This window comes from Glandiceps talaboti, chromosome 21, assembly GCF_964340395.1.
Source record: "Glandiceps talaboti chromosome 21, keGlaTala1.1, whole genome shotgun sequence".
NCBI classification, from domain to species: Eukaryota; Metazoa; Hemichordata; class Enteropneusta; family Spengelidae; genus Glandiceps; species Glandiceps talaboti.
The window spans coordinates 12,582,758-12,608,018 of NC_135569.1; the positions used below are offsets into that span (position 1 = coordinate 12,582,758).

General features: G+C 35.6%; 2 protein-coding genes across 2 annotated transcripts; both read right to left on the minus strand.

Moving 5' to 3' along the window:
- Positions 1–265: 265 nt before the first annotated feature.
- On the minus strand, positions 266–8,413 carry LOC144451241 (amidase-like). Its single transcript, XM_078142042.1, has 12 exons — positions 8,389–8,413; positions 7,650–7,757; positions 6,947–7,073; positions 6,502–6,674; positions 5,622–5,761; positions 4,764–4,964; positions 4,119–4,193; positions 3,148–3,310; positions 2,558–2,617; positions 1,811–1,911; positions 1,090–1,276; positions 266–468 (listed from the first exon to the last, which is right to left on the minus strand). Exons 1-12 carry the CDS (start codon positions 8,411–8,413, stop codon positions 266–268), a joined length of 1,563 nt encoding a protein of 520 aa, XP_077998168.1.
- Positions 8,414–11,796: 3,383 nt separating this feature from the next.
- LOC144451242 (amidase-like) lies at positions 11,797–24,956 on the minus strand. Its single transcript, XM_078142043.1, has 13 exons — positions 24,888–24,956; positions 23,777–23,811; positions 23,262–23,369; positions 22,456–22,582; positions 20,345–20,517; positions 19,551–19,690; positions 18,423–18,623; positions 16,402–16,476; positions 15,646–15,805; positions 15,138–15,197; positions 13,971–14,071; positions 12,612–12,798; positions 11,797–12,086 (listed from the first exon to the last, which is right to left on the minus strand). Exons 2-13 carry the CDS (start codon positions 23,799–23,801, stop codon positions 11,881–11,883), a joined length of 1,563 nt encoding a protein of 520 aa, XP_077998169.1. The 5' UTR covers positions 23,802–23,811; positions 24,888–24,956; the 3' UTR covers positions 11,797–11,880.
- Positions 24,957–25,261: the final 305 nt, after the last annotated feature.

Sequence of the window (25,261 nt, forward strand, 5' to 3'; positions counted from 1 at the left end):
CCAAGAGCTTGCACATTAATATTCTTTAAAGACAAATGTATACATCTCTGAACTCAGGGTGCTGAATGTAGAATGCAGCCATTTGACCCTTATTTTTTGACTGAAATATAGACTTTTGACCCCAAGATTTTGAATTTTTGTAGCATTTGTGGTTGTAATTTTAATCTGCCAGGGTACAACTGTACCCATTACTTGCAAGTGATACACATTGGTTTATATGAAAATCCTTCAAGATAAAAAGAAATTTAAAATTACAATTGTCCTTTTACTGCTTGGACTCCCTAAGTTGTTCGTAACCATAGGCAACTTTCAACACTGTACTTTCATCAAAGTGTTTTCCAATGATCATCATGCCAACAGGAAGAGGTTTGTATTGAGAGTATCCCACGTTGATTGTGAGAGCCGGATGACCTGTAACATTAGTTGCCCAGGTATTGGATCCCATACTATGACATGAAAAGAGCAGTTCTATAAAATATAAGAGATTTGTACAGTTAACTTATGTACAAGAAAATCATAATTGATGACTCTGTGTCTCGCAGTGTCATGGAAGAAATATCAGCTCTGGTTTGCGAGAATAAATCTAGATCTTGATATGCAGAATTGAAAACGTGATAAATCTCATGCAAGACTTTACTCCAGTTACTATTAAATCTTGGAGTAATTTTTGAAAAATGTCTGCAGATTCAGGGGAAGCACAAAAATAATCCTCTCTATTTTACTGAAGACAACTGTAGAGTTAATCATGAACAAGGAAATGACATCTAAATAAAAAGAAAATACTAAATAAAAAGAACAGTAACTGCCATAAATAGTAGACTGAGTGACAGGTTTGTTGACAATTAAAAAAAAATAATTTGCATTATCACACCACTTTAGACAAACTGTACTGACCAGAAAAATTTTTTTTTTCCTAACCAGAGAAGAATAGAAGTTATTCTGGATACACTGGTAAAGAAACTAAACAACCAAAACAAATGTTTTATCTATCACAAATTTTTTGATTTACTACATGCTCACTGCTCCCTGTGTTTAAACACTCATCATACCACATGCTCACTGCTCCCTGTGTTTAAACTCTCATAATACCTTTCAATGACGAGTCCTTAGATGGAAAATTGGCAGGTGGATGTGGAATGGTAGGCATCACAAGAACATCAAATCTCTCAAGTGCTTGGTTGTATTCTTTTGTTAGCACACTGGCCAAGTTTCGACATTTTGCATAAATTCCAAAGCCACATTCACGTTCCAGATATTCAGCATGAAGTAATTGAGACTGAAAAGTTGAAATGAAATCAACAAAGAAGTGATAGTAAGATTGGCTAGATAAAAAGAATCTGGATCATTGGCGTAAACCACAGCCTCTTTTACGACACTGTTGAAGACGCACTGACAAGATTCGCAGTGTCGTGGAAGAAATATCAGCTCTGGTTTGCGAGAATAAATCTAGATCTTGATATGCAGAATTGAAAACGTGATAAAACTCTTATTTTTTCTTACATATTTCATATTCCACTGATGGTAATAAACATTCAGAGATGTAATACTGATATTCTGCAATGAGATGAAATGTGTCTATGGCAAGGATATTCCCTGAACAATGAATGACGGACAAGTTTCAATCTGGTGTTTCTAAGCAGTTATATTTAATATATGTGATGTAAAATCATGAAGTGACTCGCCAGAACCCAAGGGGATAAAAATGTCTTTATTTCCTGGAGTGGTGTTCTACTTTAATCATTATTACACAATAGTTTTAAGTATAAAGTATTCGCCAGTCTGATTATTGTCCAATTATTAGGAAACCCACCTTGACAGTAAACGGTAAAGTACTGCCTCGTTTCTCAAAAGTTTTAAACATTGCTTCTACCAAACTAGTTGGTTGATATCCTTTGTTGCCAACGGAAACACCTGATATACAACCAAATTTAAATTAGTGTTGTGATTGACTGATCAAGGGAAACATCTAAAACAGTCAATTTTAAAGCAGTGTTGGAGTGAAGTTTTCAAATGATTGTTTGTTCTGCAGCAGTTCATAACTTGAACATGTCTTGCTATGAAAACCAAACTCGTAATGAAGTGTGTGTGTGTGTGTGTGTGTGTGTGTGTGTGTGATGGGGGGGGGGGGGGGGCACATCATACAACTATATATAAAAACCAACCTCAACATCAGCCGGAACTTGTAATGAACAATTAGAGATCTGTATGTAATGATTCGTATCTGTCAATAAACCATTAACACAACATCCTGACATCTGTATCAGATGACTACTGAACTCTGTGAGAGCCACATACTCATTCATATTAACCCTTTCAGGACTAGAAACTTTCCCGCCAAAATGTTTGAACAAAAATTCTTGTTTCTCTGTAATTTTTGCAAAAAGATCAACTTTATTTTAGACCAGAATTCAAGAAAGATTACTTCCCAATGAAGTAATATTCTTAAATTTTAGAAAATGTTCTTACAATCAAGTTTCTATTTATTCCAATGTCGTCTCTAGGAATGAAAGGGTTAACTAGATCTTGTAAATGTGTTTTTATAAACTAATTTACAAACCTGTCATAAATGGAGTCTTCATTCCGCCTGCCAGGATTCCATTTGCTATGACTTCACTCACTGAAAGAGATATTCAAATTCCATCTTGTAAGTTATAGGGTAACGTAAGTGTATAACATAAAGCATTCATGAGCTTTCAAGAATTGATTTTATCAGTTTACTTGATGCTTGATTCTATGAAAGAGAAATTACTACGCTGGTAATTGAGCCTTCGGTTTTCTAAGACAGACACAAACTCAAAACCATTGTTGCAACATGTTGATACAACAGTGATAAGATATTGAATGGACATTGTTTTAACTACATACACATGTACAGATTTATTGCTGTTCAAAATTAGTTAAAACCAAATTTATATGCCATTAAAATGATGAAAACATTATCGAGAGCTTCTGACTAGAATCTCAAGCCTCTTTCATTTACAGACACTACAGTGTGTAGATGAGACATTTTGAATTCATTATGCCATAATCTGGTTACCAGAAAAACAAAAGATCAGAGAGTTTGACCACTAGGAACACTTTTCAGAAGCAGCCTTTGTACCGCAAATGCAGATAGGGACTGACAACAAGTTTGCTTTCATCAATTACCTTTATGCATTGGTATTGAAGTCATTTCTACTGTAGCACCAATCTTAGTTAATTGACTCACAGCTTCTTTCACCTTCTTATCAACACCACTCTCATCAGATACAGGGGTATCAAAGCCTTCTACTACAACACCAATCTTTACACCAGTCAAATCTTTTGATAACTGAAAAACATAAAGTGACCCTATTTCTTTTAAAGTTTCATTACTTTTTCATAGCAACAACAGGTCGGTCAATTAAAAAATCAAAAAGTAAACAAAATAAAAAATCATTTTCTTCATGTTTCTCTACCTTTTCTTTTCCTTTACCGGATTCCTAGTCACAACAACCCCTTTCCCAGCTTCTCTATACACTTGGTATGTTCTCAGACCCAAGTCTTCAATAACTACCATCATGACTGTAGATGACATTGAGTCTACACACTTGCTTACTATTGCCAGAGAGGGCAGGTGTAAAAAAAAAATTATTTTGATGTCAGGCCTGAAAATTTGAGTCGGTCAGGTAATGAAAAACAGCAAAATGCAGAGTCACCCTTACATAAGAAACATTACAACTCATTATGCCATGGGCCAGTTATCAAAAAAACAAAAGATTGCATAGTTTGGCCACTAGGTGCGCTGTTCAAAAACAGACTTTAGACCACAAGTGAGGGCCATAATCATAATAATAGTTGAGTACCATAGTCTGATTAGTCACCTTTGAAAAAAAATTATCATTTCTCAGAGTTTCAAGATAACAGCTGATGGCAAATTAAACCAGTTACAAATGTTCGCTAGATTTACTCCAAACCAAGTAATATTCAAGTACTTCGGACAGTTTTAGACTAACATTCATGACTGCATCATAATACTGCCATGTGCTTTAACAGCCATCATTTTTCGTACTTTGTCTTGGAGAAGCACAGAAATTTTGAACTTTTACTCAGGACAAGTCATGTTGTCAAGGCTTTAATATACAATCTTGTTATCTTACCTGTTTAGTATATTCTGGTACTGTAATACCATGTCTCTGCCGGGGGTCTAAATCATCATCATATCCTGCAAGCACCTGAAAATATGAATTACAAAAAATATTAGTAAATTTTCATCTTCCAGACATTTCACAAACAAGTCTTCATCAAAGACATTGACCCCCCACCCCCCAACATATTATTTGATGTTTACTGAGTTTTGTTGAAATTATTATAATTACGAAATTATACGGTATGAAATTAGCCTATGTGTATTTGAGACAGAGGTGGACACGGACGGTTGGAACCCAACGTAGTAGCTTGTCTTGTGACCAACAGCTGTTTGTCACTCAGTTCTCTTCTTCGACTCAAAGCAACAAGCCCCTTACATCACTTGTATTCAAAGACTAATTTTTACTAATTACCAGACTGGTATATTGTGTTCATGTACAAGACGGAATTTTAGTCACCACTTATTTTTACTAATTACCAGATTATCATATTGTGTTCATGTACAAGAGTGCATTTTAGTCACTACTTATTTAGGCGTTTTATTTTTCCAGCAAAATAAGCGAAAATAAGTTTTTAGCGAAAATTTCCATGTTTACAGTAATATCTAGTACTTTGTTACATGTACTTTAAATATAACAGAAATCATAACTTCTCACCTCCAACATTAGAGCACAATCATAGGCATTCCGAGTAATGGGTCCAACATGATCTAATGTGTCCTCAATAGACAGGATACCAGTGTACGGTACCAAACCCCATGTTGGTTTCAAACCTACCAAACCACATGCAGCAGCTGGGTTACGTATGGAGCCACCTTGATCACAACCTAATGCCATGTCAACAGCTCCAGATGCCACCTGTAAATATCACATGATATTAAAAGTCAATTTAAATATTAAATTAGACAGGTTTGTATGATGTATTTACGTGTACATGTGTTCTATACGTGTAGCTTCATAGTCATATAACACCCTGCATTGTTGTAACCCCTTTAGTGTTCAGTACGCTTGCAAAAACAGCATGACAGGAACAAGCCATTAGCCAAGCAAGTGGACTTGTTATCAAAGAGTACCAATATTTACAAATGTGATGATGGGCTCTTACATAACACAAGTAAACAGCTGTAAGATCATTTCTCAGGAGTAAATCAAATGAGGCAAAGCTATTCTCTGTGTTATATCAGTTGTTATCAATTTTATTAGGCTATTATAAGTAATGCTGCAAACAGCTTAAGAGATGCAAACAAAGTTTATGACACCCGAGTTCACCAGGCAAACTCTCGGGATTGTAGCACTTGGACCGCGAATGGCTTGAGACTGTCACGGGAAAGTCATTTCTACCAACCCTTCATCATTGCGACCCCTTCAGTGTTTATACGCTTGCGAAAACAGGAAAGTCGTTTCTACCAACCCTGCATCATTCCGACCCCCTTCAGAATAGAGCTATAAATATTGACAAATCTGGTTCCAAGAGTCCTTCTGTACACTGTGAGATGTTTTATCACGTCACCTTACCAAGACTGCACTTCCACTACTGGAGCCTCCAGCCATTCTCTCTTCATCATGTGGGTTTGTTACCACGCCATTGACAGATGTGAAACTACCACCAGATACACATAAATTCTCACATGTTGATTTACCAATGATACAACCACCTGAAAAGTTTACCAAAATCAATTGACCAAACCAACCAATCAATCAATAATCAATCAACCAAATGATCAATAATGATCAATAATAAATTTACTGTGTTACTTTGATGTTTTACTCATGGAACATGACATTTTACACACACTCTGACTTCAAATGCAACAGAAAATACACAGTCTCTGTGCCATTATAGGTCCATGCCACTACCAGGGTTAGCAATTGTAAAGCATTGTGAGGACAGTGTTGTACTAAAAATAATATCACAATAACATTAAACTTAAATGTACATGTTATGGATTTGACTATATAATGTGAAATCTGCTTTGAACACTACGTTATCTTCAAACATTACGTCGAGTCAATCTCGTTACTCAAGGCATTAAAGGTGGTTCAACCCCATGCTGGGTGAGGCGCAAACGGCGCATGTCAGTTAGTAATCCATCACAAATTGACAGACTGTCGTCAACGCTCATTAATATTCATTGTTACAGCTGGACTGATACGATATGCAAATGTCCAACCGAACTCAACCTCCAGTCTGCTTAAACTAAAATCATGTGGGGGACGTGACAACGTCATCATGTTTATATGAACGCTGTAACCCGAGGAGCACAGAATTCTATGTAAGAGTAGCGACATTGACTAGACGTAATGTGTGAAGACAACATAGTGTAAAATCAGAATACGGCCGTCAGGAACTTTTACAAATATCTTATAAGCTAGATGCAGCTAAATTTGCCTGTACCTGCGTCCAATATCCTTGTAACAACAGTGGCATCGTAATCCGGTGTATAGCCATCAAAGAGGTGACTACCATTACGTAATGGTACACCAGCTACAGGTATGTTGTCTTTAATGGCTATAGTTTTACCAACAAGTTTACCAGAAGTGGCACCTTGTATATCACAACGCCAACACCTGGGGAAAGAAATCTACATTTTACTAACAAGTTTACCAGATGTGGCACCTTGTATATCACAACGCCAACACCTGGGGAAAGAAATCTACAGTTTTACCAACAAGTTTACCAGAAGTGGCACCTTGTATATCACAACGCCAACACCTGGGGAAAGAAATCTATAGCTTTAACAATAAATTTACATATTACACTAAAAGTTAGCAAATCCCATTATTTAAATACTATTGATGCGTTGTCTTGACAACAGTAAATGTTATTTATATATGCTTACCATCCATTTTTGGGGTTTTCTGTCGGATTTGGTGGATAACCTGATGTTCTTGGATATCTCTGAGGTAGTTTAGGTTCTGGTAATTGTTTAAGTACATCATACGTGTCTAATGTTGAACAGACCGCATCTGTGGATACAAAATGTATGTAGTGGGAAGAATGTCATGTCAAGTGAAATGTAAATTTACAAAGTACAGTCCAAATTAAACGAATATTAAAAGTGCACACATTGTTTGTATTTATTTATTTATTTATTTATTTATTTATTTATTTATTTATTTATGTACGTACGTACGTACATACGTACGTACGTACGTACGTACGTACGTACGTACGTATGCATGCATGTCTGTGTGTGTATGCATACACGTATGTATGTATGTATGTATGTATGTATGTATGTCTGTCTGTCTGTATGTATGTATGTATGTCTGTGTGTGTATGTATATATGTATGTCTGTCTGTCTGTCTGTGTGTATGCATATATGTAAGTATGTATGTATGTATGTATGTATGTCTGTCTGTCTGTGTATGTATGTGTGTATGTATGTATGTATGTATGTATGTATGTATGTATGTATGTATGTATGTATGTATGTATGTATGTATGTATGTATGTATGTATGTATGTATGTATGTATGTATGTATGTATGTATGTATGTATGTATGTGTTCTACACTATGTTCTGTTCAATGAACTTTACCTTGGTACTCTTTCAATTCACTTTCTTCAATCGTAAAACCAATTCTTTTGGCCATTTGACTCAATTCATCACATGAGGGCGCCCTAACAGCAGAACCCCATTTGCGACCTGTTAAATTGAACAAATAAAAGGTGATATATATAGTCATACCCTAAAAAAGTTCTGTTCATGAAAATAAACCTAAATTAAACAATTCTAGTAAAACGTCAATGCATACCTACCACACAATCTGATTAAAATCCGATGTAGATGTTGACTAATTGTTCATTGTTATTTTACATCGGTATGCTTGAATTGACCTTCGTATTACACGCTTGTGTTTTGGTCCTAATACGTAGAGGAGGCGTATCAGGACCAAAACATTATGTAACAGAAGGTAAATTCAAGCAAAAATACTGATATAAAATATCAACAAACGATTAGCCGACATCTACATCAGATTTTAATCAGATTGGTCGACCCTACCTCATGTATTACAACTGTCTTCTGGTCTTGTTATCATAAAATTGTTTCATGTATCGATAATTCAAATACATACCCCAATCGTCATCCATATGACCTCTTTAACATAATTTATTATGCCATACATAATTTCAATGAGCAAGATCCATTAGTGTACATAAAACTGGGCTGTTCAAATTTTATTGACAATTAAGTCACCCTCAAGTCATGTTGACCCTCAGGGGTCATATTCAAGACTAGAGAACTGGAGAAGAAAGTTAATAATTGCTAACTATACCTTTTCTTTTTACATTTGCTGCCATCTTGAATCTCCTACTGGTTTAAACAAAAGTTTTAATGCATCAGAACTCAGAAATCTGAGATCGAGGGACAATGTCAGAATCGAGTCCCAACTTACTCCATTGCAAACTGGACTACATTTTCATTAGAGAGACATCATAGAGAATGAATATATACATGTATAGTAACTCACTGCTTGAAATTAACTTTTTTCTATGGTAGTTCCAGTGGGCTACCAATTTCCGAAATTAGTTGCCCAGGATGGAGACCACTGAGTATAATCCACATTATTCCTGAACTAAAAACAGAGTTCCTCTATTCAAAATTGGTTTCTTATTAAAATACTTTCATGTTTGTAAATCTTCCATCCTTTACATCATCACATAATTAGTGGTAGCCTGAATGGGCTATCTGCAGCTGCAAATATTACACTATGATGGTAGTATGTGGATTATATAACTGTTAAATTTCAAGCCCCGGCTGTAGACCAGGAGGCTACAACTCCTTCGAATTCACAGCAGTATGGATAGGTGTTGCAGGTTGATTTATCAGAAATGACTATGATATAAAGTTGTTGTTACAAACGTGTATGAATTTCGCATTTCACTTGAGCACCCCCCACCCCACCACCACCATATAAATGATATATTCGACAATATCTGCTGAGTACACTTTCGTTTATCCACGTGTTGAATATAATGTTTACAAGTAAGATTACACAATTTTCTGGTTTGACCAATTACAATACTCACTGGAATCATCCGCTTTCAAGATAACACTATCATATATTTCCAATTCCTGGATGGATTCATAGCTAAGTTCAATAAAAGTTTTGCTTGGAATGTACGAGGAGACCCCCTAGCGGCGAGTATCTAGAAATTTATACATCAAGGGCGAATGCATAATCTGGCCGTTGGTGGCGTCCTACGCTTGCATTCCTAATAGACATCAATGGCACTCGACACAAATCGATGGGCTCTTTCTCATGTGTATATTTTTATCGGTGGTGAAATAGAAACTTAATTTATATAAATTTGAATAAATAAAGATGAGTAGTGAGCCTTGTTTAATAATAATAATGTTTAACACATCAACCGAACATGTTTTAGTCTGCAAACATTTGTCACTTAAATATGATTAATTAATGTACAAAATATAATTAATATACACATTAAAATAATTATTTGCAATGGATTGTGCATAACACACACAGACACACGCATGCACATGCAAACAAACGCAGATACATTGTTTAACGCTTATATATAAAAACTATTTTGTTTCCTATTATCTGCATGTATAATGTGGTGTGTGTGTCACATAGAGTTGGAGTTGATAGGCTTCAAGGTCTTTATCCTACAAACATCTGTAAATATTATCATTGTAGAGGTTGTATAACACTACATTTAAACACAAAGCCAAACAAAAGTCTGATCCTTATACACTGATTTATTTACAATGTTTAAACATCTCAAATATTGAAATAACAATTTGTCATATTCCAGACGTGACTGATGAAGGTCTAAAAACCATTTTGTGCATTTTGTAATGAACATGAATCGGGTCAGTCATCACTGTGTCATTGCAATGCAGTTGAATATGGGTGATCTGGGGATAAATGTTGGATCTGAGCAAGGGTTAACATACCGTTAAATATTGCCAGCTGTGATCATTTTGAACAGATGGCAATAATGTATTGAAGAATTGAAAGTATTTGATATCGCTAGACATTATTTGTTTGACCTTTGACATTTATTTTTTGTATATTCCCCGAGCTTTCAAATTACTAAAATCTCACAGATTCTGTGTCGCTCCTTTCGCCCGTGCTTCACACTTACTAGGCAACCCAAACCGGAACATAAAATGTGTATGATACGCAGTTTTCGGCAACACTTCGATATTTCTGTTGAAAGTGTTCACCTATTAGCTGTATTGAAATTGTTTACCAACAGGAATATTTGGAAAAAGAATCTAAAACCAGTGATCTTTCTCAAAGATAAGTCAAATGGAAACCAATGAAACGAGTATAGTTTCCATTTGTTTACATTTTATTAAAAAAACAACATATTTTATAAAAATACTTTATTCAAGTAGAATGTGAACAAAGCTGGCTGTGTTAAGCAATTCAACCACACTCTATACACACTTACCCCCATCAAGTTCTGACAACCACAACTACCATCATCACCCCCACCACCAGTAACCCCCATGCTGAATTTGACTTCCTTGGTAAAAATAAAAATAAAATATTTGTTTCCGATAACAAGACTTCAGAAAATAGGGTAGGTAGATCAGGATTTTATTTTATTTTACATCTTATTTATTTTTACTTTCTTCGACCCAAAGACAAGATACTCGTTGGTCACAATACTTCTGTACCAGTTGATGAGGTGTAAAAAAATAATAATTCAGAAGTAGACAAACACAATATGTAGACTGTACAAACATAGGATTTACTAGCAACATTGCAACAAAGTTACATTAATCTTATAGGTTTTCCAAAACTTTCCAAGACATCATCAAGATTATTTACCTTTCAGTTTCTTTACAATATGGAACTTAAATTTAATTTCAATTTACACTAATATAAGGAATACTACTTCCTGATATCCAGTGAGTTGTGGATATTCCACTTACCCATAGAATTATCAGGGTTTTTTTTATTTGCTTGTGATTCTCTCCAGAGAATCTGTGCAAATAATATTCTTAGATAGCAAAAGACTCCCTAGTCCAAGGACCGAGAGCTAGCACAAGACTCCCTAGTACAAGGACCAAGAGCTTGCAAAAGACTCCCTAGTCCAAGGACCAAGAGTTAGCACAAGACTCCCTAGTCCAAGGACCAAGAGCTAGCAAAAGACTCCTTAGTCCAAGGACCTAGAGCTAGCAAAAGACTCCCTAGTCCAAGGACCAAGAGCTAGCAAAAGACTCCCTAGTCCAAGGACCAAGAGCTAGCAAAAGACTCCCTAGTCTAAGGACCAATAGCTAGCAAAAGACTCCCTAGTTCAAGGACCAAGAGCTAGCACAAGACTCCCTAGTTCAAGGGCCAAGAGCTGGCACAAGACTCCCTAGTTCAAGGACCAAGAGCTTGCAAAAAACTCCCTAGTCAAAGGACCAAGAGCTAGCAAAAGACTCCCTAGTCCAAGGACCAAGAGCTAGCAAAAGACTCCCTAGTCTAAGGACCGAGAGCTAGCAAAAGACTCCCTAGTCCAAGGACCAAGAGCTAGCAAAAGACTCCCTAGTCTAAGGACCAAGAGCTAGCACATCAATATTCTTTAAAGACAAATGTATACATCTTTTGACCCTTATTTTTTGACCTCAAGATTTTGAATTTTTGTAGTGTTTGTGGTTGTAATTTTAATCTGCCAGGGTTCATCTGTACCCATTACCCATTCAAGTTACTCCCAACTCCCCCCTCCAAGATTATTTGCAAGTTGTGGTTTATATAAAAATCTTTCAAGATCCAAGAAATCTAAAAATAACAATTGTCCTATTATTTCTTGGACTCCCTAAGTTGTTCATAACTATAGGCAACTTTCAACACTGTGCTTTCATCAAAGTGTTTTCCAATGATCATCATGCCAACAGGCAGTGCATCTGGCAATGTAGAGTATCCCACGTTGATTGTGAGAGCGGGATGACCTGTGACATTAGTTGCCTGGGTATTGGCTCCAATACTGTGACATGACAAGCGCAGTTCTATAAAATATAAGAGATTTGTACAGTTAACTTATGTACAAGAAAATTATAATTGATGAATTCATGTAGAGCATGCAAGACGTTATTCCAGTTATTATTAAACCTTGGAGTAATTTTTGAAAAAAAGTTTGCAGATCCGAGGGAAACACAAAACTAACCTCCCCTACTTCAGTGAAGAGCAGAGCCAATCATGAACAAGCAAATGACATCTGCCCCACATACACACTTACTCTAAAGTACTAAATAAAAAGAACTGTAACTGAGTGACAGGTTTGTTGAGATTTATAAAAAAAAAAAAAAAAAAAAAAAAAAAAAAATTCACATTGCCGCACCACTTTAGACAAAATGAATTGACCAGAAACAATTCTTTTTTTTTTGCCTAATCAGAGAAGAATAGAAGTTACTCTTTACTTGTTTAATTAGACAGGAAAAGAAACTAAACAATTGAAAAATTAGTTTTTTCTATCACAACTTTTTTGATTTACCACATGCTCTCTGCTCCCTGTGTTAAAACCCTCAAAATACCTTTCAATGACGAGTCTTTAGATGGAAACTTGGCAGGTGGATGTGGAATGGTAGGCATCACAAGAACATCAAATCTCTCAAGTGCTTGGTTGTATTCTTTTGTCAGCACACTGGCCAAGTTTCGACATTTTGCATAAATTCCAAAGCCACATTCACGTTCCAGACATTCAGCATGAAGTAATTGAGTCTGAAAAGTTGAAATGAATCAACAAATTGAAAGTAAGATTGGTTAGATAGAATCCCCGTCGTAAACCACCGCCTCTTTTACGACAGTGTCGAAAACAGAATGTCAATATACACAGTGTAGTGGAAGAAATATCAGCTTGAGTGTGTGAAAATAAATCTAGATTGTGATACGCAGAATTTAAAACATGTGATAAATGTCTTATTTTTTCTTACATATTTCATCTTCTACTGATGTTAATAAACATTTAGAGATGTAATACTGATATTCTAGCACAAGACAAAATGTGTCTATGGCAAGGATATTCACTGAACAATGAATGATGAACAAGTTTCAATTTGGTATTCTGAAAAATCATGAAATGACTCTCCAGAACCAACAGAAGATAAAAATGTCTTTATTTCCTAGAATGGTGTTCTATTTTAATCACCATAACACTATAGTTTTGCTATAAGGCCTAATAAAAAAAAATCATGTTCCGATTACGCTCAATTTTAGAATAGGTAGCTTTTTTATTTTATTTTATTTTTATTTCTTCAATTGTGAATGTCAATTTCAGGTAGTTATGTGTTTTCCAAATGGTCTCTGTGAAATTAGTTTCTTCTCATCAGAACATTATAGAATCAAGCCATTTGCTAAGGAAGTGGGGTTTCTTATCTTTCTTATCACTGAATAATGTTTGTTGGCAATATTTACAAATGTGATAAAGCACTATTACATAACACATCAGGCAAAGCTACGCTCAATATCTAAGTGTGAAGCCCCTAATGTCATATCAGTTGTTATCAGTTTTACTGACCCATTATCAGTGACATTGCAAATAGCTTTAGAGATGTAAATAAGTTTTATGACACCCGACTTGCTGGCTCACCAAGTCGGGAAAGTTGCACTTGAACTGCTAATGCAAAGAATCTGTCATGTGTACAGCCATTACAGATTGGGAAGAACAGTTTTATATTGTCCTTTTAAGTTGATTTCAGTTTCCATGTCCAATATTTCTGGCAAGACTTTGCAATTTTTATGATTTTATTAATTTTTTCCTTGAATATGTAAAAAAAAAAAGTTTAGGGTCGGCAGTGAAACACTAGGTGGGGGTCAGGTAACCAGAACAGGGCCTAAAAGAAAATATGAAATTTTTCCCAGTCTGATTATTGTCCAATTATTAGGAAACCCACCTTGACAGTAAACGGTAAAGCACTGCCTCGTTTCTCAAAAGATTTAAACATTGCTTCTACCAAACTAGTTGGTTGATATCCTTTGTTGCCAACGGAAACACCTGAAACACAGTCAAATAAGTGTTATGATTGAATGATCAAGGGAAACACTGAAATATAGTCAATTTTAAAGCAGTGTTGTAATCAAGTGACCAAAACAATTTGCTGTTCTATTTAAGTGTAGTAGTTGCCCTATTCACAAATATGTCTTGCTATGAAAACCAAACCAGTAACGAAGTGTTTGCATATGTGTGTGCATGTGTATGTGTGTGTGTGTGTGTGTGTGTGGGGGGGGGGAGGGGGTGGGGGAATGGTACATAATACAACAAGTATAAAAACCAAACTCAACATCGACCGGAACTTTTATGAACAATTAGAGATCTGTATGTTATGCTTTGTATTTATCAACAGACAATTAACGTGACATCTGTGTCAGATGACTACAGTAACTGCACTTTGAGAGAGAGCCACATACTCATTCATATTAGCCTGGATGCCAACATTGTTTCTAACTAAACCAAAGTTCCTCAATCAGCACAAAAAATTGTTCATCCACTCAGTGAACCCCAGCTGTTATAGTGATGTAAACAGTGTATAAGTAGTATACTGAGCTGACAAATGTACCATATATGGACATTACATAACTGCCCCAATAAACACTAACTTTATGAGGGACACGTAATTGATTAACAAAGACATGATGGTAATGACTGTGTGGGTGGCTGTGGATAAATTTTAAATTGCATCTCATGCATCTTATGACTTCTCGAACAACGACTTTGACTATACAGTGAGTGAAAGTGTAAATGGTAACGATACTGTATAGGAACTACACTGTGTAAGTGGAGGTGTAAATGGTAACGATACTGTATAAGAACTAGACTGTGAGTGGAGGTGTAAATGGTAATGATACTGTATATGAACTAGACTATGTGAGTGGAGGTGTAAATGGTAACAATACTGTATAAGAACTAGACTATGTGAGTGGAGGTGTAAATGGTAACAATACTGTATAAGAACTAGACTATGTGAGTGGAGGTGTAAATGGTAACAATACTGTATAAGAACTAGACTACATTCATATTAACTAGATCTTGTAAATGTGTTTTTATTGACTAATTTTCAAACCTGTCATAAACGGAGTCTTCATTCCACCTGTGATGATCCCACGTGCTATGAGTTTACTCACTGAAAGAGATATTTAAATTCCATCTTATAGGGATTCAAATCAGTTGTTTACCTTCCCTGTTTGTAACAGGTTCTGTTCATCCATGGTCTGAAGTCGGCCGTTGTAACATCGATCTCTGTGACGAGTAATTTGATTGGATCAACTAATGGATAAACTTAACAAAACTACATACACATGTACAGATTTATTTTTGTTCAAAACCAATTTTATGCAATTAGAATCATGAAAACATTATCGAGACGTTCTGACTAGAATCTCTAGCCTTTTTTCATTTACTGACACTAGTATGTAGATGAGACATTTCGAATTCATTATGCTATAATCTGGTTATCAGAAAAACAAAAGATTGTACAGTTTGACCACTAGGGGCACTGTTTAGAAGCGCTGAGTCTTTGTTCCACAAAAAGGCAGATAGGGACTGAATACAAGTTTGCTTTCATCAATTACCTTTATGCATTGGTATTGAAGTCATCTCTACTGTAGCACCAATCTTAGTTAATTGACTCACAGCTTCTTTCACCTTCGTATCAACACTGCTGTCAGATACAGGGGTATTAAAGCCTTCTTCTACAACACCAATCTTGATACCTGTCAAATCTTTTGATAACTGAAAAACAAAATTAGACTCACCCTATTTTTAAAAATGTTTCTCATTTGGCCAAAAAAAAAAAGAATTCTTTCTGGTCAGCATGCGCATCACTCAAATACCCTTACTAGAGAGGGTGCTGTTCCACAAAATGTTAAGGGCAGGTGAAAATTTGAGTTGGTCAAGTAATGTGAAACAGAAAAAAAATAGAGTCACTCAAAAATCACAACTCATTATACAATAAAAACAAAAGATTGTGTAGCTTGGCCACTGGGAGCGCTGTTCAGAAGCAGCCTTTGGACCAAAGGAAAGGCCATAATCATGATACTATAGTTGCGTACCATAGTCACCTTTGCAAAAAAGAAATCATAATTTCCCAAGAGTTTCAAGATAACAGCTGATGGCAAATTAAACCAGTTAAAAAATTCTGCCAGATTTACTTCAAACCAAGTAATTAATACTCAGATATTTTAAATGTTACAGAAAATGTTCATGACTGAATCATGAAATGCTATGTGCTTTAACAGCCATTATTTTCCTATTTTGTCTTAGAGAAGCACAGAAATTTTGAACAAATCATGTTGTCAAAGATTTAATATACAATCTTGTTATCTTACCTGTTTAGTATATTCTGGTACTGTAATACCATGTCTCTGCCGGGGGTCTAAATCATCATCATATCCTGCAAGCACCTGAAAATATGAATTACAAACATTTTTTTTTGTAAATTTTCATCTTCCCCAATATTTCATAAACAAGTCTTCACCGAAGGCATAGCCCCCCCCCCTTCCCCAACATATTATTTGATGTTTACTGAAAGTTTGGTCGAAATTAGCCCATATGTATTTGAGATAGAGGTGGACATGGACAGACAGATGGACAGATAGACAGATGGACAGATGGGACCCAACATAGCAGTCCCCATTGGCTTTCGACGTTTGGGGCTAAGTACACTTGTGACCAAAACCTGTTTGTCACTCAATTTGTTTCTTCAACTCAAAATTACAAGCCCCTTACGACACTTATATTCTACTTTTCTGAAAGAAAAGAAAAATTGGGGAATACTGTAAACCTAGATATTTTTACAACTTGAAATTTTGCAATTTTTCAGTCTTTTAGCAAGTTTTCAAAGACTAACTTTCACTACTTAGCAGACTGGTACTAGTATATTGTATTCATGTACAAGAAGGCATTTTAGTCAATATTTATTTTTACTAATTACTTGACTGGTATATTGTATTCATGTACAAGAAGGCATTTTAGTCACTACTTATTTTTACTAATTACCAGCAGACTGGTACATTGTGTCCATGTACAAGAAGGCATTTTAGTCACTACTTATTTTTACTAATTACTTGACTGGTACATTGTATTCATGTACAAGAAGGTATTTTAGTCACTACTTATTTTTACTAAATACCAGACTGGTATATTGTGTTCATGTACAAGGCGGCATTTTAGCCACTACTTATGTTTTACTAATTACCAGACTGGTACATTGTGTTTATGTACAAGAAGGCATTTTATTCACTACTTATTTTTACTAAATACCAGACTGGTACATTGTGTTCATGTACAAGAAGGCATTTTAGTCACTACTTATTTTTACTAATTACCAGACTGGTACATTGTGTTCATGTACAAGAAGGCATTTTATTCACTACTTATTTTTACTAAATACCAGACTGGTACATTGTGTTCATGTACAAGAAGGCATTTTAGTCACTATTTATTTTTACTAATTACCAGACTGGTACATTGTGTTCATGTACAAGAAGGCATTTTAGTCACTACTTATTTTTACTAATTACCAGACTGGTACATTGTGTTCATGTACAAGAAGGTATTTTAGTCACTATTTATTTTTACTAATTACCAGACTGGTACATGTGTGTTCATGTACAAGAAGGCATTTTAGTCACTACTAATTTTTACTAATTACCAGACTGGTACATTGTGTTCATGTACAAGAAGGCATTTAGACACTACTTATTTTAACTAATTACCAGACTGGTACATTGTGTTCATGTACAAGAAGGCATTTTAGTCACTACATATTTTTACTAATTACCAGACTGGTACATTGTGTTCATGTACAAGAAGGCATTTTAGTCACTACTTATTTTAACTAATTACCAGACTGGTACATTGTGTTCATGTACAAGAAGGCATTTTAGTCACTACTTATTTTCACTAATTACCAGACTGGTACATTGTGTTCATGTACAAGAAGGCATTTTAGTCACTACTTATTTTTACTAATTACCAGACTGGTACATTGTGTTCATGTACAAGAAGGCATTTCAGCCACTACTTATTTTAACTAATTACCAGACTGGTACATTGTGTTCATGTACAAGAAGGCATTTTAGTCACTACTTATTTTAACTAATTACCAGACTGGTACATTGTGTTCATGTACAAGAAGGCATTTTAGTCACTACTTATGTTTTACTAATTACCAGACTTGTACATTGTGTTCATTTACAAGAAGGTATTTTAGTCACTACTTATTTTTTAATTTTATCTTTTCAACGAAATATGTAAAACTTTACAGATTTACACTACTATCTAATGACCTACTATTAGCACTTTACTACATGTCCTTTAGTATATAACATAAATCCTAACTTCTCACCTCCAACATTAGAGCACAATCATAGACATTCCGAGTGATAGGTCCAACATGATCTAATGTCTCCTCCATAGACAGGATACCAGTGTACGGTACCAAACCCCATGTTGGTTTCAAACCTACCAAACCACATGCAGCAGCTGGCATACGTATGGAGCCACCTTGATCACAACCTAATGCCAAGTCAACAGCTCCAGATGCCACCTGTAAATATCACATGATATTAAAAGTCCAAGTAAAATATTAATGTATGGTTGTCTTCTGAACTTAAACCTTATAGTACCTTTATTAATTGTCATCATTCTCAAAAATGACGGAGTGTTTGTGGGGTTCTCTAACCATTATGTAATCTGATAATGGTGAAAGATACATTCACTTTGACTTATTTTTTGAACACGGCAGAACCAGTGACTTAGACACACATTATCGTCACATAGACATGTGTTGTCATGACATAGACATGCATTGTTGTGATGTAGAACGACCAGAGTATATATTCCATATTTTTTGTTCAACTTGGCTCATGCATGGTATAATACATTTAACAGTTCAATATACTCACTGAAATGCAATGAAAGTTGATATTTTTTGAAACACCTGAACAATTGCAGAAAATGGCTGATGTCCAGTGATTATACATCACTTTCCATTGCACCAGTGAGCTAGGGAGTCTTGTATTATGTTAATTTCTTATGCCTACAAGAGACTATCCCTGGAACAGAAGACCTGCAAGCACACCGTGACAAAGACTCCCTAATTCAGTGTACAATTGTGCAAACAGAATGATCAATGCGAACAGATCAAATTTATTGTTCAGATAATTTCAGACTCAGTGCTTCATTGCATTAGGTTGTACTCTTTCCATATGATGATCTCGAGAAGAAAAAAATGGAGAATAAAAAATGGAAAACGCCGGTTTTTGAAATCGTCTAAACAGCTGAACATAAATCACATGACAAGACTGATGTCATCATTTGGCTATTTGTTATGCTTACGAAAGACGGGAAAGTGATTTCTACCAACCCTGCATCATTGCGACCCCCTTCAGAAAAGAGCTATAAAAAATAACAAATCTCAGTGGTTCAAAGAGGAGTTCTATACAATGTGAGATGTTTTATCACATCACCTTACCAAGACTGCACTTCCGCTACTGGAGCCTCCAGCCATTCTCTCTTCATCATGTGGGTTTGTTACCACGCCATTGACAGATGTGAAACTACCACCAGAAAAACATAAATTCTCACATGTTGATTTACCAATGATACAACCACCTGAAAAGTTTACCAAAATCAATCAATCAATCAATCAATCAATCAATCAATCAATCAATCAATCAATCAATCAATTAAATAAATTTAACTGAAGGGTGACTTTGACGTTTCACTCATGGCATATTTTGTACACTCTCAGACTTCAAATACAAGAGAAAGTATAAATGGCCCTTGTGCCATTTTAGGTCTATGCCAGGGTCAATAATTTAAAGTATTTTGGTGACAAAGTTCTATACACTTCATGCATTTGCTTGAATGAAGTGAGCCAAGGAAAGACTTCATGCAAAGACAAAGTAGGTAAAAACAACGAAATACAACTGGTACAAAACAACAATGGGTGCCTATGATGTTGAGTCACAGTACCCTTTTATCAGTTTATTTATATCTGTGGAGGTTATAATATAACACAACAGTTGTACTTGATTGTTATAGTATTCTAATCAGCAAACTAGAGTTATTGGAATCCTGGCTGTGGTTTTTTATACTTTGATAAGTTACTGCCACTTATGGTACATACATGTATGTCTTTGCATGAAACTTCTTTTATTCACACAAGCAAGCAAATGCACCGGTGTTTTTTCATGGGTTGTAATTAACACACGGGTTGTATTAAACTAACATTAACAATTTGAATGCAGCTAAATTTGCTTGTACCTGCGTCCAATATCCTTGTAACAACAGTAGCATCGTAATCCGGTGTATAGCCATCAAAGAGGTGACTACCATTACGTAACGGTACACCAGCTACAGGTATGTTATCTTTAATGGCTACAGTTTTACCAACAAGTTTACCAGAATTGGCACCTTTTATATCACAACGCCAACACCTGGGGGAAAAAATCTACAGTTTTACTAACAAGTTTATCAGACGTAGCACCTTGTAATCACAATGCCAACACCATGAGAATGAAATAAGTTCATGACAACTATAATACATTGGTAGTTGCAAGGGGCATTGTTCATGGTTGCTATACATACATATGTGTTTCCCTTGCAATGCTTATTCACTTGACTACCCCTAAATGGTGATAATACCCACAACTCTCTTTATCATTATTTTCTGGGAGAACCCTGGAAATATTTGCATATATATTTAAAGTGTACGACATTATAGGAAATTTTTATTTTATTTTATTTTTTTTATCAATCCTTCATTCATTAGTCAATTTTCCGATTCCAAGATGCATTGCGCGAGAAGACGTCACTTATGTTGTTACATTTAGTCTTGTTTTGTCTTTATTACGTTTGAAATAACATTTTCATCAGAAAATGATGGTAAGACATGTTGACCTCTTTAATTATGGGTGATTTTATAGAACAAAGAGTGAACGCCATCGATGACGGAGTGGGATTTTATGGGTAAACCCAGGGTACCGTCATGTGACAACCATCCCCCTGAGTAGCATGTGCAAACCTCTCCACGCATACAGAATACATGGCATTGTATGGAGAGACGCGCAATGCATCTTGGAACCGGCAACAGGTCTATTGTCATATCAGACACCAGAATTTGAAGCTAAAGTCATACAGAATGACAAAATATCTGAATAAATAAGTACATGATAAATAACTTAATAAGATAGTGAAGTGAAAATAACTAAATAGTCATAAATAAATTATTTGTTTCTTTCGCGAAATTGAAATGCTAAATAAAGATACATGGCAAGATTTCTTTATGTGTGTGTTATATTTGGTCTTCATGAGTGTTACAAATTTGTCATAGTGTGTCTATAATAAATTGCTGGGATGAATTGCTGTCTTATGTCTGTGTATCAATCAATCAATCAATCAATCAATCAATCAATCAATCAATCAATCAATCAATCAATCAAGAGAATTTGTATAGCGCCAAATCCAATACGACGTAATGTGCTATGGCTCTGAGCAGGAACAATCATTGATCAATGTAAAAAGTTAAAGAAACCTCTTGCAAACAGATATGTCTTGATGTCCTTCTTGAATTTATCGACAGTTGACGAAGAACGAAGTTCAAGTGGTATACTGTTCCATAAGACTTGCGCTGCTCGCGAGAACGCACACTCACCGTATGACTTTGTATGACTACGGGGTACATGAAATAGACTTTTGTTAATTGAGCAAAGTGAACGAGATGCAGGTTTAGTATATAGGGACAACAGAGTAAGAAGAGGTGGTATTCGTCTTCAAGTGCTGTTTTACAATGTTCACAGAATCTCTGGTCTTTCTGTGTTTTACATATCTTGCCTGTTTCTATGTGCAGATTATAAGTAGAAATTCTGAATTTACAAAATACATTTCGTAGATGCGATCTGTCTGTATTTGATAAATAGCTCTCCATGCCAAGGGACGTAACGTCTTAAATGTAAGTGTTGGACTCTATCTATCAGTGCATCAATATACGTTGTGAAAATATGTTATAAGAAATACATGTTTGTCTCTGACCCCTGCAGGAAATATATGCATACTTATCAGATTAAGGACACAGTCTACCCCTGATTTTAATAAATGTACTGCGTCATCTACTTTTACGGGTAATGTAAGTGATGTAAAATCATGAAATGACTCTCCATAACCAAAAGTTTACAAAAGTGCCTTATTTCCTTCAGTGCATGGCTTCTCTTTTTTAATACCAATCATAAAACACCGTCTAAATCTTCAAGTTGATCAGCCACCATCGACCTTGCAGAGAATTACATGGTACGACTCTAAAAGTTAGCAAATCCCATGATTTAAAAACTACTGATGCGTTGCCTTGACAACAGTAAATGTTATTCAAATATACTTACCATCCATTATTTGGGTTTTCTGTCGGATTCGGTGGAAATCCTGATGTTCTTGGATATCTCTGAGGTAGTTTAGGTTCTGGTAGTTGTTTCAGTACATCATACGTGTCTAATGTTGAACAGACTGCATCTGTGGATACAAAATTTATGCAGTGAGAAGAATGTCATGTCAAGTGAAATGAGAATTTACAAAGTACAGTCCAAATTAAATGACTTTTGAAAAGTGCATGTATTGCTTGTATTTCAGTCTTTCTTTCCTTCTTTTTTCTTTCTTTACTTACATGTATATGTCTGTCTGTCTGTCTGTCTGTCTATGTGTGTGTATGTGTGTATGTATGTATGTATGTATGTATGTATGTATGTATGTATGTATGTATGTATGTATGTCTGTCTATATGTGTTTGTATGTGTATATATGTATGTATGTATGTATGTATGTATGTATGTATGTATGTATGTATGTATGTATGTATGTATGTATGTATGTATGGACATGTGTGTGTGTGTGTGTCTGTGTGTGTATGTATGTATGTATGTATATATGTATGTATATATGTATGTATGTATGTATGTATGCATGTATGTATGGACATGTGTGTGTGTGTGTGTGTGTGTGTGTGTGTGTGTGTGTGTGTGTGTGTGTGTGTGTGTGTGTGTTTGAAAAAACAAAAATACCAAGAGATACCATGATGGTATATACAACAAACTTGCGGACTTTCTAAATACTTCTATCCAGGTTAACCACCTGAAGATTGCCGATGAAGTTTCAATTTTTATTGTATAATTCAGTTGTACTACGTACACCATACCTTGGTACTCTTTCAATTCACTTTCTTCAATCGTAAAACCAATTTTTTTGGCCATTTGACTCAGTTCATCACACGAGGGCGCCCTAACAGTGGAACCCCATCTGTGACCTGTTAAATTCAACAATAAAAGGAACTATGTATTTCATATATACTTATGAAAAAAAAGTCATACCCTAAAAAGGCTATGTTCATAAAATAAACCAAGATCAGATAATTCTAGTACAATGTTAATGTCAATGCTTATCACATAGATTACAATATTGTCTTCTGGTATTATTACGATAAAATTGTTTTATAAAATTAAAAATCCAAAATAAATATCCTAATTTTCATCCATATTGCCTCTTTCAACTAACTATATGCCTCACATCTTTAATAGTTCAATGATAAAGATTTAGTGTACATAAAAGTTAAAACTTTATTCAAATTTTATCACCCTCAAACCATGTTGACCTCAGGACGGTTCATATTAAAACTGGAGAAGAAAGTGAATATTAATTACTATTAAAGTTTACCTTTTGTTTTTTCACTTGCTGCCATCTTGAATCAACTACAGGTTTAAAACAAAGAAAACTTTTGATGCATTAGAACTCTGCGATACATGATATCTGAAGTGTCATTTGAACTGTATGACTCATGAGATCGAGGGACAACGTCAGAATCGCGTCCGGACTTAATTATGCACGCGAGTCAATGTAATGCCCAAGGGACCCCACCTCGGGCGATACGCGACAAATGTGGGGGATTAGACCGTGTTTGTCATGAAACAATGCCCGAGGGGGTGGGGCAATTGCTTCATATTGACCTCCCTAGTCATTTTCACGGACGTAAAAGAGACTTGGTTGTGTGTCAGTCAGAATTTTTGAATGCCCCACCCATTAGGGGTGGGGAAATGTTGGGAGTTTTACTTGTTTTAGGTGGGGATTTTCCAGAATGTCTTGCCCCAGGGGGTGGGGCATTTGACAAATTTTATAAGACTAATTTCCAAATCCCCCACTATGCCCCGAGGTGGGGGTGGGGGTGGGGGGTTGACATTAACTCGTGCATTAATCCGTCTACAAGCGCTAAGTAGGACCATATTTTATGTAGTTGCGTCCTACGCTTGACAACTTGCTGCCATCTCATCTATGCTTTACGTAAACATTGCATCTCTTGTTTGTATTAAGTAAACAATGAAGTAATGAGTGTTACGAACGTTTGGAGTGTACACTCAATGCTACACAAAAGAATAGCCCTAACACTCGACTGGACCAAATACATGTATTACCTATTTTCCCTACTTTGCATATCAAAGATTATAGTCTATGGATAATTTAAAAAACCTGGTAACTGCACGCATACAGATGATACTAGTAACTATAGAATAGACTACTAGTACTACAAATACAACTCCTTCACTGCAGTATGAATGTGTCACAGATTGAATTACCGGAAATTGGTTTGTTTTGATAAACTCTTGGTGTTACCATTGATGTTACAAACGTGTAAGAATTTCACTCTCGTACCAAACACTCATATCATGCAACATTCGACAATATCTGCTGTGTACACTGCCGTTATCCACGTGTTGAATGTTTAAAAGTGAGATTACACAATTTTCTGGTTTGCCCAAAATACAATACTCACTGTATCGTGCACTTTCAAGAGAATCCTTTTCAGCTGCCAGCCAGCCGCACTTCTAAGTAACTTGTACAACTTACAAGGCCAAGGAAAGTGAAAGGATAGCCCCCAGCGGCGAATATTTCGATTTGCAAACGCAGAACTGGTCGTTTGTGGCGCTACGCTTGATAACTTGCTGCCATCTCATCTATACTTTACGTAAACGGCATCTCTTGTTTGTATTAAGTAAACAATGAAGTATTTATGAGTGTTACGAACGTTTGGAGTGTACACTCAATGCTATACACAAAAGAATAGCACTCACACTCTGGACCAAATATTACGTATTTTCCCTACTTTGCATATCAAGGATAAGATCATTAAAAAAAACCCTGGAACTA